The following is a 15,092-nucleotide window of genomic DNA, read 5'->3' as shown; positions in this document are numbered from 1 at the left end:
TGGCTAAAGAAACTGTGGTACATATACACAGTGGAATATTATGCAGCTGTTAGGAGAGATGAAGTCATGAAATTTTCCTATACATGGATGTACACGGAATCTATTATTCTGAGTGAAATAAGTCAGAGAGAGAGAAATTGAGAATGGTCTCACTCATCTCTGGGTTTTAAGAAAAATGAAAGACATTCTTGCAATAATAATTTTCAGATACAAAAGGGAAAACAGCTGGAAGTTCCAGCTAACCTCAGGAAGCCTACCACAAAGAGTGATGAGTTTAGTTAGAGAAATAACTACATTTTGAACTGTCCTAATAATGAGAATGTATGAGGGAAGTGGAAAGCCTGTCTAGAGTACAGGCGGGGGTCGGGTGGGGAGGAGGGAGATTTGGGACTTTGGTGATGGGAATGTTGCACTGGTGATGGGTGGTGTTCTTTACATGACTGAAACCCAAACACAATCATGTATGTAATCAAGGTGTTTAAATAAAATCTAAAAAGAAAGAGTAAAAACCTGGGGTTAGAGAACAGGAGGCAGTAATAGCTGCAAGTTTCATAAAAAAAGACATCTATATAGGTCAGTTAATTAAATACCTGTTTAATCTAAGCAGTTATGACCAGTTTCAGGTCTTTCTGAGGTATAGAAAAAATATAAGTTGCTGAAAATTTCACAGACGAGGTGAAGATTTCTGTAACTTCCTGATCATCAAATTTAAATCAGCATTGTCTTGCTGAATTTTGTCAATAGGCTGTGCAATTACCGTTGCCCATTTCATCAGAATGGTTTGAAACAGAATAATTTGTATTCTTCAGGGTTGTTCTTGGAATCCTTAATATATTGTGACAAATCAAGGTTTTCTAAAGGGAAATCCAAGTAGGTCTATAGTTTTTTTCCATCTGCTTGCCTTCATAAACACTGCATATGTATTAAGAACACAGGTGGCAGTTTGTAAATTTCTGTCCTTTTAAAGAATCCCACTGTGTGTTGCAGTGACTGCAATAAAATCCATTATTGTTTATCAGTTCTTCTTTGAAAAATAACTTAAGATAATCTTTCAACATGTGTTTATCTGTAAGATGTCAAAGGCAAAGATCAATGCACAAAAATCTCAAATGTCTGAGATTCTTGTGACAGATGAGGCAATGGACTGTAAATTTGAACTGGCCTGGAAAAGTGTTACAATAATAGACTCATTAGTGCTTTATCTTTGCCAAGCTTACTGTGTAGCTTTTAAGTCAACAAGATGATGATTATTTTCCTCTTTATATCTTTTTCTTCCTATCAGCTTTATTCAGGTCATCATGGAGACCATTCATCAGAAGTAGTTCCTGTAGATCTTGTTGACTGTGCCCTGAAAACTGGTCATTTAGCTTCCAAATTGTTATCTTAAAGTCTTTGGGTTGGTATACCTGTGCTGTCCTGCCCATTTGGTTTTTATAACTGTACTAAATCCTTCTGTCACTTTGCCTTTATGTCCCAAATGGATTTGACCTGTGAGTATCCTCTTTGTAATGGTTCTGGTTAAAATAATCAGTCAAATGTGGAATATTATACAGGCATTATATTATTGAGTTTATGTAATAAGTGTTTCCTAAATTATAAATTCCAGTAAGAGCTGGACCAGTTTCCTCATCTACAGGGTTCTGGAACTGATCATTTCCAATCTTGATAGTCTCTGCATCAGTGTGAGGTGTTAGCTTATTGTCTTAGTTACTGTTAATCTCATAGTTTCCTACTCTTTCCTCTTGAGTAGTCTGTATTGGCTCTGATTCTTATGTAATCTTTGGTTTTATCAATACCTTGTATTTGAATTTCATTGTTTATGAAAATCCTGCTTCTGATAAGGTGTAGTGGGACACAGAGTTTCTTGACAGGATTGCCATCTGTGGAAGCATAAGCATATCCTTTTCCTTAAATGAAGAGTTAGCAGCAATTCATTCTTTATCAATTTTTATCCATATAGGTAAATTATTTTTTGTACCTGTGCATCCTTTTTAAAGTATCTTTCTGTAGCTGTGTAGGGCTCTCCTTGGGGGGTAAACTCAAGAAGTTTAGTGAAAATAAAGTTTTTTTTTAATTTTAGTTAAGGATAAAAGGTCCATCAGTAACATACCCCTTTTCTTGCATTTTAATAATTGAATGTTGAGAGTTCTGTGAGTTTTTAACTATGCCTTGTCCTTGAGTGTTGTATGGAATCTCAGTGATGTTTTTGATTGTCCAGTTTTTGCAACATGGCTGAAAGGTTTTACTAGTGTAGGTGGGATCATTGTATTTTTTATGTGAATGAAAGAAAAATATTGTAGCAATAAGGTTCAAGGGCCTTATCTCTTTCAGAAGTCATAGGGACAAATACAACAACAATAAGTATCCACAGCCACCTGGATATAAGGTTTCTTTGGAAAGAAGTTAACATGTGTAATATACATTTGCACAATTCATTTGTTTAAAAACCTCAGGGGTTGGTCCCTGCTTTATATAATTTTTATGTAAAGGCACACACATGGTACATTTATCAACAATATGTCTGGCTTACCTCCATGGGATATGGTAATTCACATAAGATAATGGGTGTTGGTATGAAGTTATATGTGTTCTTTTGCAGGTGACTTAAATATTGGCATGAACAATGGTACATATGGTCAGCAGTTTCATTTCCTTGAAGTATTGGCCCTCAGAGGCCAGAATGAGATCTTTAATTTTTTGCACACTGGCAGCACTCAAGGGTTACTCCTGGCTCTATACTCAGAAATCTCTCCTGGCACGTTTGGGGGACTATATGGGATGCCAGGATTCAAATCACTGACCTTTTGCATGAAAGGCAAATGCCTTACTTCCACGCTATCTCTCCAGCCCCCCAGAATGAGATCTTATATGAGTAATGAAAATTGGCTTGGAACATATTTGTAAAAGGGCTGTAATTGCTGATGCAAATCTTAAACAATTTGGTTATTAGTGTTTAGGAGGCAGTGACAATTTAGGGAAATAATTTTATAATGTAATGAGTCACTACATTGCATGGTTTTGAAACATAGGAGTCTAGGTGAATTAAAATATCAAGTTCCACTTGTAGAGTGGACTTAAATGTGTAGACACTGTTGTGGTCAGTGAGAGACCAGTGATACCTTTTCCTGATGATGATCCATCTAGGTAAAACACAGGGATGTCTGGTTTGCGGGAGGAATAAATTATTGAAGAGATTACAAAATGCATCCTTCTAAAAAAATCTCAGGCTTTTCTAGCGGGATAATGGAATATTTCACTTGAGAAGTCTGATAGAGATCTTTGAAGGGGCTCAGTGAGAGATAATATGCATTCTATTTTCTTTTTCTTTGTCAGGACTATGATTTCAGGATCAAAATCTAACAAAGAATCCACATTGAGCCTTGCTTTAATAAGAGCAGCAATCAACTATGTGAAGTTGTTTGTTCTGTAACTAAATCCATTCTAATGATCCTGACAACTGACAACAATAGCTCCTGTTTGGATATAGAGGAGTCACAAAAATTAATAGCCAAAATTTATCTGCAGATGAGAACCTGGAAAGATGGAACTTTTGGAGAAGTTACATGAAGAAATCTAACTCCTTTTGGGCTTTTTGAGTTACACACCTTGGGCTATTTAAATCTGAATTTCCTTCCAGGGTGCTAAATAAGTTGCTAAGTTCAGAGTTTGGAATCCCAAGGGAGAGACAGATCCAATTTATGTCACATAAAAAAACGTATTTTTTTGGCCACACCATGTGGCGCTCAGGGGTTACTACTGGCTGTGCTCAGAAATCACTCCTGGCTTGGAGACCATATGGGACGCCAGGGGCTCAAACCTTAGACCATCCTACGTCTTGGTTCCCCCAAAATCAGTCTGATTCCCAAGACTGGATGATTAGGTCTTGGCCTCAAAGGGTCATGCCCAGGAGGAATCCTACAGTCTCTGAGCAAATGTCCCAATTTTCCACAGTTAAAAGATCTGACCTGAGTTCATGGAGGCAGGGTTGAACTTCTTTACTGTTATTAGAGACATGATAAGAAGATGAGAAACAATGTCTGGCCCAATGGAATTCTTTGCTATACCTAGGACAAAATCCAGGAGGTCTATTTGGATGGGGTCTCTAATATTATGGGGGGTCTCTGTATCTTCTAGAAGGGTAGCTAGAAATGTTCTGGTTCCCTGAAGTTTTCCTCTATATGGAATAGGTCACTAAAAGTAGTTTCCAGAGGTTTCACACAGACTTTGAATCTAATTGACCTAACATTTTTTAAGCCTGTAGAAATCCCATCACATCTTCTCTACCTCTAATTGGACTTATAATAGCCTGTCAATCTGCACTGGCATTTTCAAAAGCTAACAGTTTCATCAGGAGCTGAATTATTTCCTTGATTTTAACCTACTTCTGGATAGCCTGTGTCAGTTTCCCTAGAAATTCTGTGTATGGCTCAGGAGCAGCCTAAAAGATTTTTGTAGAATTGTTCTTAAATTCTGCATCTGCATCAAACTTCTCCCAAGCACAAAATGTAATCTCCTTGACCAGTTTCAAAACACTAGAGGATAAAATACTCTGCTTATGAGGGGTCTGAGAAAGCTCCTTTCCCTTTCAAAAGTTTATAAGACAAATGAACTCCTGCTAACCATCGTTCCAGAATGACCTAAGTTATTGAGTTTAGTTTTAGTTCCATCAGAAAACCATATGCTCCACTGCATCAATTGAGGAGAACTTAGACAGGTTTTAGCAACAGTATTAAAGTCCTGAGGGCCACACCACACACTTTCACTCCAGGTAGGAAGTTATTCAACAAAAGAGAGAAAGCAGACTTTATATAAGCATGCCTTCTTAAATCAACCAAGGGATTCCATGTTTAAGCTGACATAGCTTAGAGTTTGGTTGTTTCCCTGATGGGAGGAAGCTGGTTCTGGATCTGCCTTTGTCCTACACTGTCTACACTCTACTGAGTTCTGCTGAAAAGGCATGGGGTAATCTTACACACCTGCTTTTAGATTGGACATCTAAGAAGGCTGTGACTGGCTCATTTTCAACATTTGTTTCATCTGGTATTTAATCTCAGCAGTTGGTGATTCTTCTGGTCTATTGCTGGCCTTTGGCTTTTGATTTGGGCAACTGCCACTATTGAGAATGCACTTTTATTTTCTGAAGCTGGAGGCACTTTGGAATGCTTGGCCTGTGCATTTCACATTGCATGGTGCATAGAAATTGTAATGCCAATTTAGAATCATTACCAGAACCAAGATGCAATTTACTACTTCAGTATATTTTATATACGTTGTTGGAATAAAGAAGGTAGAATTATACATGATGAAAGATTAGTGTCCCACAACTCAAAACAAAGATATAACTTTGAACCAAGTAGGAACTAGCATCCTTATCCAGGGTGGAATTATTCACTTGAGCAACCACAAAATCACCCTAGAGAACATCTCAGCAGTTGTAGATAATGTCCCTGTTCTGGGCTTCTGGTGTAGTGGAAACCTCATTCACCCATTCCAGGAGGTTTGGGGAATGTGGGTCTGGAAGCAAATACTGACACAAGAAACCCACAAAAGGTTAAGGAGATAAAGCAGATTCAGAAAACTTCCACCACAAGGTCTCTGTAAGCAGGAAAAGATACTGGCAGGCAGACAGGCTAGCTTTGGAACTGAAACCACAAGGGAATTCTCTAACCCAAGTTCTTTATTGGGAAGAGCAGGACTACCTTCATGGGTGGAGAACAAGTAAAAATAGGGGACAAAACCAGAGGTACTTCCATTCCATGAGTGACAAGCAGAAGCAAAGAAGAATTATCCTGAATTGGGTAAAAATTGGTTACTCCAACATTATAAGAATTTTGGGGGCCGGGTAGGTGGCGCTGGAGGTAAGGTGTCTGCCTTGCAAGCGCTAGCCAAGGAAGGACCGCGGTTCGATCCCCCGGCGTCCCATATGGTCCCCCCAAGCCAGGGGCGATTTCTGAGCACATAGCCAGGAGTAACCCCTGAGCGTCAAACGGGTGTGGCCCAAAAACCAAAAAAAAAAAAAAGAATTTTGACCTGACCATTTTTCCTGCCCCATCTAACTAGATTGTGTAGGCACCCAGTAAGTATTCAAGAAACAATCTTGACTACTAAAAAGTACATATTAATTACCTTAAAAATGAATCATTGGTGGGGGAAAAAGTAAGGGCAAACTAAATATCCAAGTTAAAGTCAATGACAATAGAATCAAGAAACCTAAACTTTTAATAATCTAAACTTAAATGGGCCTGTTATACTGGCAGGCCAGGGGGCAAAGGGTGGTGGTATCAGAAGTACTCTGGGCTCATTGGTGGAGGGAGATTGACACTGGTGGTGGGAATAGCCCTGACCCACTGTATATCTAAAAGTCAACTATAAAGGACTCTGTAGATCACAATGGTTTCAATAAAATAAAATTGAGTGGTAGTAATTAAAAATGAATCAACACTTTTATCGGTGGACATAACACTTGGTATTTATTCTGCAGATACTTGATTTACTAAATATGATAAAGGGTTAACAGAGTTCATTCTTTATATTTCTGAATCTGTTTACTGGTGTGTGTGTTGCTATGAAGTCATGTAATACATAATCACTAAATTACATCCCTGGGCTTGTAATGGCCATATTCCCTACTACTATATTACATCCATGTTTTTAAAACATAATTATTTTGGGGCCGGAGAGATAGTATAGAGGTAAGGCATTTGCCTTGCATGCAGAAGGTCAGTGGTTCGAATCCCAGCATCCCATATGGTCCATTGAACCTGCCAGGAGCGATTCCTGAGCATAGAGACAGGAGTAACCCCTGAATGTTGCTGGGTGTGACCCCAAAACCAAAACCAAAAAAAAAACCCCATAATTATTTTATATGCAATTATAAAAATATTTACAGTAAAAATAGTATTCAATAATTTATATTAACTAAATTTATATGGGGCCGGGCGGTGGCGCTGGAGGTAAGGTGCCTGCCTTACCTGCGCTAGCCTAGGAGACGGATCGCGGTTCGATCCCCCAGCGTCCCATATGGTCCCCCAAGCCAGGAGCGACTTCTGAGCGCATAGCCAGGAGTAACCCCTGAGCGTTACCGGGTGTGGCCCAAAAACCAAAAAAAAAAAAAACAACAAAAAAAAACAAACTAAATTTATATGTATAATTCAGATTGATGTCACTATGAATATAATTTTATGGTATGATGTCTGATATTATTGTTAAATAAATATAGAGAAAATGGAGAAAATGTTTGTAGAAAGAAATTCTAAAAATTCTACATAATCATAGAAAAATTACTAGAATAACAATAATAATAGGGATACTATTTATGTCCTTCCTTTGAAAATATGGTAATCAACTCTATGATATACAACTCAGTTTTACACATTATTTTAGTATATGTGCTGCTGAAGTGAGAACCACACATTATTTTAAACCTCATAATTACTCTATTCATTTATTATTAATTAATTCAGCATTTAAATCATTATTCTTTATTATTCCATGCACCAATATAAATATTAGTAGTATAGCTCTGAGTCAGTCAGATACATTAGCCACTCTTTTATTCTGTCTTATAATAAGTTTAAGTTTATTGAATCTGCTCTACCACTTTAGGAGTCCTCTGGTCCAAATCCTTTTCAATTAAACATTCTTAAGACCAAGACTAGCAAGTAGCTATTGTGCAGGAACCACAGTTCACCAGCAGGGCGACACTAGTCCTTCCTTATGCAGGAGTTCCTGCAGCATTTCAGTCTTCGCAAACCATCCTTTTTGGTCCCTCTGATGATAGCTCATATTCAGAAAGGCCACTGGGGTGAGTATAGGAGCCCTGAAACTTGAGCCTTATTCTCCAAGAAACAACTCCATGTGCAGAGTATCAAGGTTCCTTGTCAGAATCTTATGGGTTACAAATGGATAATGCATGTATGAGACCACATCTTGGATCCCTTATGGGGTATTCTATGACTCCCTGGTACCAACATGGCTAACCTGGTGGCCTCTGAGTACCATCTCACTGTGCCCCAGTAGGTCCTTACACTGCCAATATGTCCTTTATGGCCTCCAATGCAGTTTGGCCAGGCTTGATGAGCAGGTTGCATTGTAGACCCTGATCACTGACCATTGGGCCTGGCACTATCAGACTAAGAAAATATTTCCCTTGGGAGTATTCTAACTTTTGGGACACTACTAGGGAATACCCCACTCTGCCAAATAAAAAGTAAACTATCATTTTTAGTTATTTTTAGATATTTGTGGATCACTATAGTCTCCTTGTCCATTTATTAAGTAGAAAAGAACATTTACTTAGCTTATAAAATATTTAAAATGTAAAAATAAAGCATAAATAATTCTAAGATAATAACTTTAATTTTGTCTGGGAAGACTATGAATATGTAGGAATTAACATGTAACTATATTAGGAGTTTGGGATTCTAAATTTTGAAAGACACACAGTGATATAAAAGATGGTAAAGGGGTTAACAAAAGTTTTGTTCCTTCCTGAAAGCCACCCACTTAGATTGAAGATTTTTTTCCCAGGGATCCTGCTGTATTTCTGCCCTCACATATTGATTTAAGTGTATTATAACAACTTCCCTAGGTCTGGATTAATACAGTAGAAAGCATAATACTAAAATGTATTGTCCAATTCTTTTGACATATAATTTGTCTGTGGTTATTTCAGATATAATTATTTTGGTTATAATTATCAATTTTTCACTTTCTCTTAGAACTCACATTTTGGGCTTTATATGAGCCTTCTTTAGCCAAGGACTCATATAATTGGATAGCCGCTGTTATATTTTGCACTCCAAAATTTCCAAATAGCAATGCATCAGCCATCTTCTCCATCGCTTTCAAGTTTCCCATATCAGCTGCTTTGGCAAAGAATTTGTAGGCACTGTTTCAAGAATAGGAATTTTGTAAATTGTATTATCAAAAATAAAATATGCTTTTCTCTTTCATACTATTTCTTCATATTACTACTATATACTACTCTACTAGGAGAACCCAGATACTATACTATTACTGTTAATATGCAGTATAACTAAGGTGTATTGTTTTTCTAGACCAACATTAATGTACTTAACAAGATTACTGTCAATGGATTTTTAAGGGGTAGTGAAATCTCCATGTAATGGCAATTAGACTTGGATGCACCCCACCCCCTTATGGACAACTGCCCTAGTATAAAAAGGTAAAGCTTAGCAGTTAAGTGGAGGGGGGGGGCAGGAAATACCAGAGCAGAGACTGCCGGCCAGGGGTCAAAGACCGAGCATATTACACATGTTACATGTTACACAGCATCAGTAAGATGCAACTTACTCAGCTTTTCTCTCTCTTTTTCCGTATCTCAAACCCTGACACACACACTCTCTCTCTCTCTCTCTCTCTCTCTCTCTCTCACTCTCTCTCTCTCTCTCTCGTTTGCTCTTTCAGTCTCTCGCTCACTTGCTCGAACCCTCTGAGCAAGCTTTAGGAGATGCATAACAATAAAAATGTTGTTTCTACTTTTCTTCTTTCTCAGATTGCTTATGCTAAGTTTTGGTTCACTACAAACCAAAATATTTTTTCATGCCCAAATTTGTCTAAAAAATAGTTTCAAGTAAAAAGTAATGCTACTAAAAAATATTTGTTGGGTACATCATATTTGAGCCCTTGTCCTAAAATAGAAAACTCTCCATTTACCAACAATTATATATTTGTTTTCATAAAATTAACTCTGACATGTACATAAAATAAAATACCCAAAAGCAACAAAAGCATTCAAAATTATAATGTCACATTTGGGAAGTTATGAGGACAATGGTTTCTTTATTCTCTGAATAATTTTCTAAAACATAATATATTTTTCTGCATGACAAAACCACACTATGAAAAAACAGTTGCCAAACAAAACCATAATAACTATTAGAACTCTATATTCTGCTACCTAGATCAAATCCTGGTTCCACATTTACTATTTGACAATTCAATCATGATGTATCCTCATCAAATGAATGGGGATAATAAAGCATCGACTTCATAAAATGCTGTGAATACTGGCATATAGTGTTTGGTATAGAAGCAAGCAGGGTCAAGATCACAAGCAGAGGAGTTAAGGTCACAAGTGTAGAGGTTAATACTCTCTTACTGCCACCAAAAGAAATGAAAATAAATCCCCAATGTATCCACATTGCCTTGCAAGTCTCTCATCATTTCTTATTATACACACACACACACACACACACACACACACACACACACACACACACACACACACACAGATCAGGTAACTTCTAATTAGGACTCAGAAAATTCTAAAATTACTTTAACAATTGTGTATATTCTGAAATCATATAGTATGATAGCTGTAATCTTATAATTAATTAATAACTAAATGCCATGAAATTTTTGTGATTTCAAAGATAGAAGCCATTGGAGCCAATGAAATAGTATAGCAAGTAAGGTGCTTGCTTTGCACATAGCTAAGCTGGGTTAGATCCTTAGGACCCCATTTGTTCTCCTGAGTCTTCCAGGAGTAGTCTTTAAGTGAAGAGCCACGATAAATCCCTGAGTACTGCTCAGCGTAGCCCCAAATTTCCCCCAAACAAAAAAAATTATAGATGGCATAGCATAGTTTTCTACTTGTGACCTTGATTCAAATATGGGACAAACAATTTAAAATTATTATCGACTCAGAAGGATCAGGAGACTGTTTTGTGCACTGCCTGTGCTGGCTGAGGCTAAAATAAACTATTATTTGTCAGAATGGAGAGACAAGAGGGCACAATCTCAGTAACATCCATTTACTCATTTGGAAATATCCAAATAACATCCATTTACCCATTTTGGGTATTTGGAAATTAAGAACATAATCAGGGTGCACGTCCTATAGTCCCAAGTCTGTCAGGAATGACGGATTTCTGATTCCTTAGGACAGAGTCCTGAGAACAACCAGGTGTGGCTCTAAAACAAAACAAAACAAAACAAAATTATCTTATTTTTCATTTATCTAGCTAGTCTGGGTTGAGAATTCCCTATATTTTCTCATCTACTTGGAGCACTTGAGCAAGCCTACTTCCCTGCCTAGATGTAGTGGATATTCTGGGGGTGTGATGTAATTCTTACTTTATCAGTGATAGCTCCCTGGTATACTTAGCAAGAGGTCCAGACTAAATTTTACATCTTTTCCTAAAGAAATATCTTACTTCTTTCTTCTGTCACTTTGAAAGAATTATAGACAATTTTGATCTTTCATTCTCCTCTGTAACTAAAGGATACTAAACTATGTTTCTGGTCAGACAGATAGCACATGAGTTAAGGCCTTGCATTTGGACAACACCACTTATTTGTTCCCTGGAATTCATTGTACCCTTAGGACTGCCAAGTGCAACCCAAAACATACATATAAAAAAGAAAGAAATAGTCTGTCTACAAAATTATTATGAAAATTAAAAATGCCACACATCCCTATAACAAAATAGTTAATTAATGAAAATCATTAATGTGATCTATTCACACAGAAATACACCCTAAACCACTGGGTATGGTCCCAAATAATTAAAAACAAAAACTTATGTGCAAACAAGTCTAATCAATATACCTAAGGTTTTAATGACAAATTATATTTTAAATAGTTTTTTTTATTCAAGCTGGAAATGTAAGTCAAGAAATTTAATTAAGACTCACTGTGCTCTCTGTTTTTGGCTTTTAGACAGCTGAAGAATCTTTATACCCATCTTAAATAACTGGTCTCCTTCATCTGTAATTTTTTTCTCTTCTTTATTTGCTATAGATAGGCAAACAAAAAATCTTTTTAATCTTCATATATTACAAATAATGAGCTCAAATAATGTTGAGGTCCTCTAGTTTGAGGTCTGACCTACCCTTCAATTTTCTTTACTTATTTATGTTTTGGGGGACATTACCCAGCAATGCTCAGGACTGACTCCTGGCTCTGTGCTCAGGGATCACTCCTGGTGGTACTTAAGGAACTATAAGATTGATAAACTTCAGAGATGTTAGATTTCATGACATAAGAACCCAAGCAACTGGCATCTCTGAGAAGAACAATGTATACCTAGAACTGGAAAAGTTTTATGCTGTCCATCCAAGATTCTTTTCTTCCAGCATCTTTCAAAGACATTTATCACCTAACTAAGAAATATCAGTGATGAGTAGTATAAGGAATCAAAGAGGATAGAATCAGTGTGTCAGGAGCCAGAGACATAGCACAGCGGTAAGGTGTTTGCCTTAGACGCAGAAGGACGGTGATTCGAATCCTGGTAGCTCCTGAGCAATGCTGGGTATGACCCAAACACCAAAAAAAAAAAAAAAAAAAAAAAAGAATCAGTGTGTCAGAGTTTAACTAAGAGCAGCATAGATAAGTATACAGAAAGGATACCAATAATAGTTTATTTTGTGGGAAGAGAACTCAGATTAAATTTTATAGGATTTAAGAAAAGTAAAGAAATAGAATTTTACTTGATACAATATTCCTTTAACATATGTATATTTTATAATATATAATACTTCATAGTTTTCAAAAATATTGACAATAGTTTTCAGATGAGAAGAGCTAAATGGAGGAAGACTTGTTTTACTTAATTCATACACCAGCACTCACTGACACACACTTTCCACAGTATCACAGTACCTCTTTACTACACTCAGAAAAACCTGACTAGATGAGCCATGCATTTTAACAGTGAGGTTTATGCCTCATTTATAAGGCCAAAGAATTTTGAGTGATTTTTCTTAAGAAGCAAGCAGTTCTTTATGCTATTTTTAAATTAAGTTTTTATAAATTCTAAGGACAAAACTTACAAGTTATTCAACTAATACAGAAATAGTAATATTTTATTTTTAAAATTGGATCATCATGAGATCTCTTGAAATAGATTTTTTGCCTTAAAGTTTATTTTCTAATATAAATATGTTTGTGCTTTTATTATTTCTATTTTCTCCTTTGTTTACACTTATTAATTTTTGTAGTAGCATGAGATAGAATTAAAAAGTTGATGGTTGATTTTTAGTGATAAATGCTCCAACACCCATACCTTCACAGTGTTGGGAAACTGTCACCAATTTCACCCAGTTTTCATCTGGTAAGCTGCCACCATCCCCATCTAACCCTGCCTCTTTTACTTCTTTCTGTCTTTGTCTTTCTTTGTCTCTTTCTCTCTTCCTTCCTCCTTTTTCCTTTTAGGCACCATGGTTTACAATAAATGCAGATTATTTCAACATCCACTTTATGCTTTAAATTATATGTCATCTATACTCATGATTAAAAATAAAAAATAATGGGCAAAACTTGTAAATGCATTTGTAATAGCAATCATTCTTATTAACATGCCTTCAAAGAAAAAACATGTTGAAAGGTCAAATATGCATCGATAGATGTGTGTATGTGATTACTTACACTATAGATTTTCATCAATGGCTTTAACTTTTATTTGTAATTCTTTAATTAAACTTTCAAATAACTTAAATACAATTCCTTTTGCTCTAGCAGGCTCAATTACAGATAAAATTGTCTTAATAATGCTTTAATTTTTTGTGGTATAGCATTTCTTAAATTGGGAAAAATACAATAAAAATGATTTAAGGAAAACTTTCTAAAGTAGACCTTCATGAACTGGAGTCCTCTAAATAGCTTATTATTCTTCCCTTTTAGGGACTCCATACCTAAATAAACCAGATATGGTTTATTTTATTTTCTAGACTTATTTGAAAAGTCTTGGGGAATATACAGCAAGAATGAATAAATAGGGCCGGGCGGTGGCGCTCGAGGTAAGGTGCCTGCCTTACCTGCGCTAGCCTAGGAGACGGACCGCGGTTCGATCCCCGGCATCCCATATGGTCCCCCAAGCCAGGAGCGACTTCTGAGCGCATAGCCAGGAGTAACCCCTGAGCGTCACCGGGTATGGCACAAAAAAAAAAAAAGAATGAATAAATAAATAAATAAATAATAAATAAAGATGGTTGACTAGGTTACTATATAAGACAGAACCATTTCAAACAATAGCAAGTATGGTAAGTTCAACAACTAGACACATTTATGTTCCTCGGTTTGTTAGAGACATTTATAGAATATTCTTGACATTTTATGATTTCCTCAGCCTTATCATTACTTCATACCTAAGTGGTTTGAAGGTGTGTGATGGCGTAAGGACTGCTATAAGCCAGCAGATGAACTCTCCAAGCCTTGCAGGGGTCCTCAAACTTTTTAAACAGGGGGCCAGTTCACTGTCCCTCAAACCATTGGAGGGTCTGACTATAGTAAAAACAAAACTTATGAACGAATTCTTATGCACACTGCATATATCTTATTTTGCAATGAAGAAACAAAACAGATACAAATACAATATGTGGCCCGCGGGCCATAGTTTGAGGGCCACTGCTCCAAGGTAAGGAAACAGCACGATTAGCAAGGGGCCATAGACAAGAACTATCATCCAGATAAGAAAAAACAGAAAATGGACTGAACACTTTTGCTGCCTATCCATTTCTATATCAGTACTATGCACCTGGCTTCTTGTTGTTATTTATATTATTTTTGTTTTAGGGTTACACCCAGCAATGCTCATGGGTTACTCCTGGCTCTGCATTCAGAAATCACTCTGGTGATGATCAGGGAATCTTATGGGTTGTCAGAGATTTAACCTGGGATAGCCACTTGCAAGGCAAATCTCCTACTCACTCTAGCCCAGCACCTGATTTTTTGCTGACAACCACTGTGGCTCTTGTAACAAAGCTATGCAAGCTTATACCAACTTCTGGTAAAAGCCCTATAGAAGGCCAAGCGAGACAAGTTCATGAAAATGCATAATTTAAATCTGAGATCCTGTGTAGTTTATGGCTAATAAAACTCCTTGACATTATTGTTGTTTGTTTCTGGGCCACATCCTGCAAAGCTCAGGGGTTACTCCTAGCTCTGAGCTCAGAAAGCACTCTCGGTAGGCTCGGGGACCACGTGGGATGAGGGGATTGAACCTGAATCAGTCATGTGCAAGTAGTGCAAATGCCCTACCTGTTGTACCTGCTCTAGTCTCTTGAAATTCTTAAACTTTTACAGAACTCTGAGGGTAACCCCCTAACAGTTGTAGGCTGATAATATC

General features: G+C 36.9%; 1 protein-coding gene across 3 annotated transcripts in view; it reads right to left on the bottom strand.

Annotated features, from left to right (window-relative positions):
• SEL1L2 (SEL1L2 adaptor subunit of ERAD E3 ligase) overlaps window positions 1-15,092 on the bottom strand; it is a 118,084-nt gene that overhangs the window by 83,987 nt on the left and 19,005 nt on the right. The window contains exons 2-3 of one of the 3 annotated variants that reach the window (XM_049774355.1): window positions 11,662-11,761; window positions 8,728-8,890 (exon numbers count right to left, since the gene is read on the bottom strand). In XM_049774355.1, the coding sequence (XP_049630312.1) occupies window positions 8,728-8,890; window positions 11,662-11,761 (263 nt within the window). Of the gene's footprint in view, window positions 1-8,727; window positions 8,891-11,661; window positions 11,762-15,092 lie in introns of those variants that run through there. The other 2 variants (XM_049774353.1, XM_049774352.1) reach the window with 2 other exon arrangements.

This window comes from Suncus etruscus, chromosome 6 (assembly GCF_024139225.1).
Source record: "Suncus etruscus isolate mSunEtr1 chromosome 6, mSunEtr1.pri.cur, whole genome shotgun sequence".
Classification (NCBI taxonomy): domain Eukaryota; kingdom Metazoa; phylum Chordata; class Mammalia; order Eulipotyphla; family Soricidae; genus Suncus; species Suncus etruscus.
This window is presented reverse-complemented; position numbering and strand designations above follow the sequence as displayed.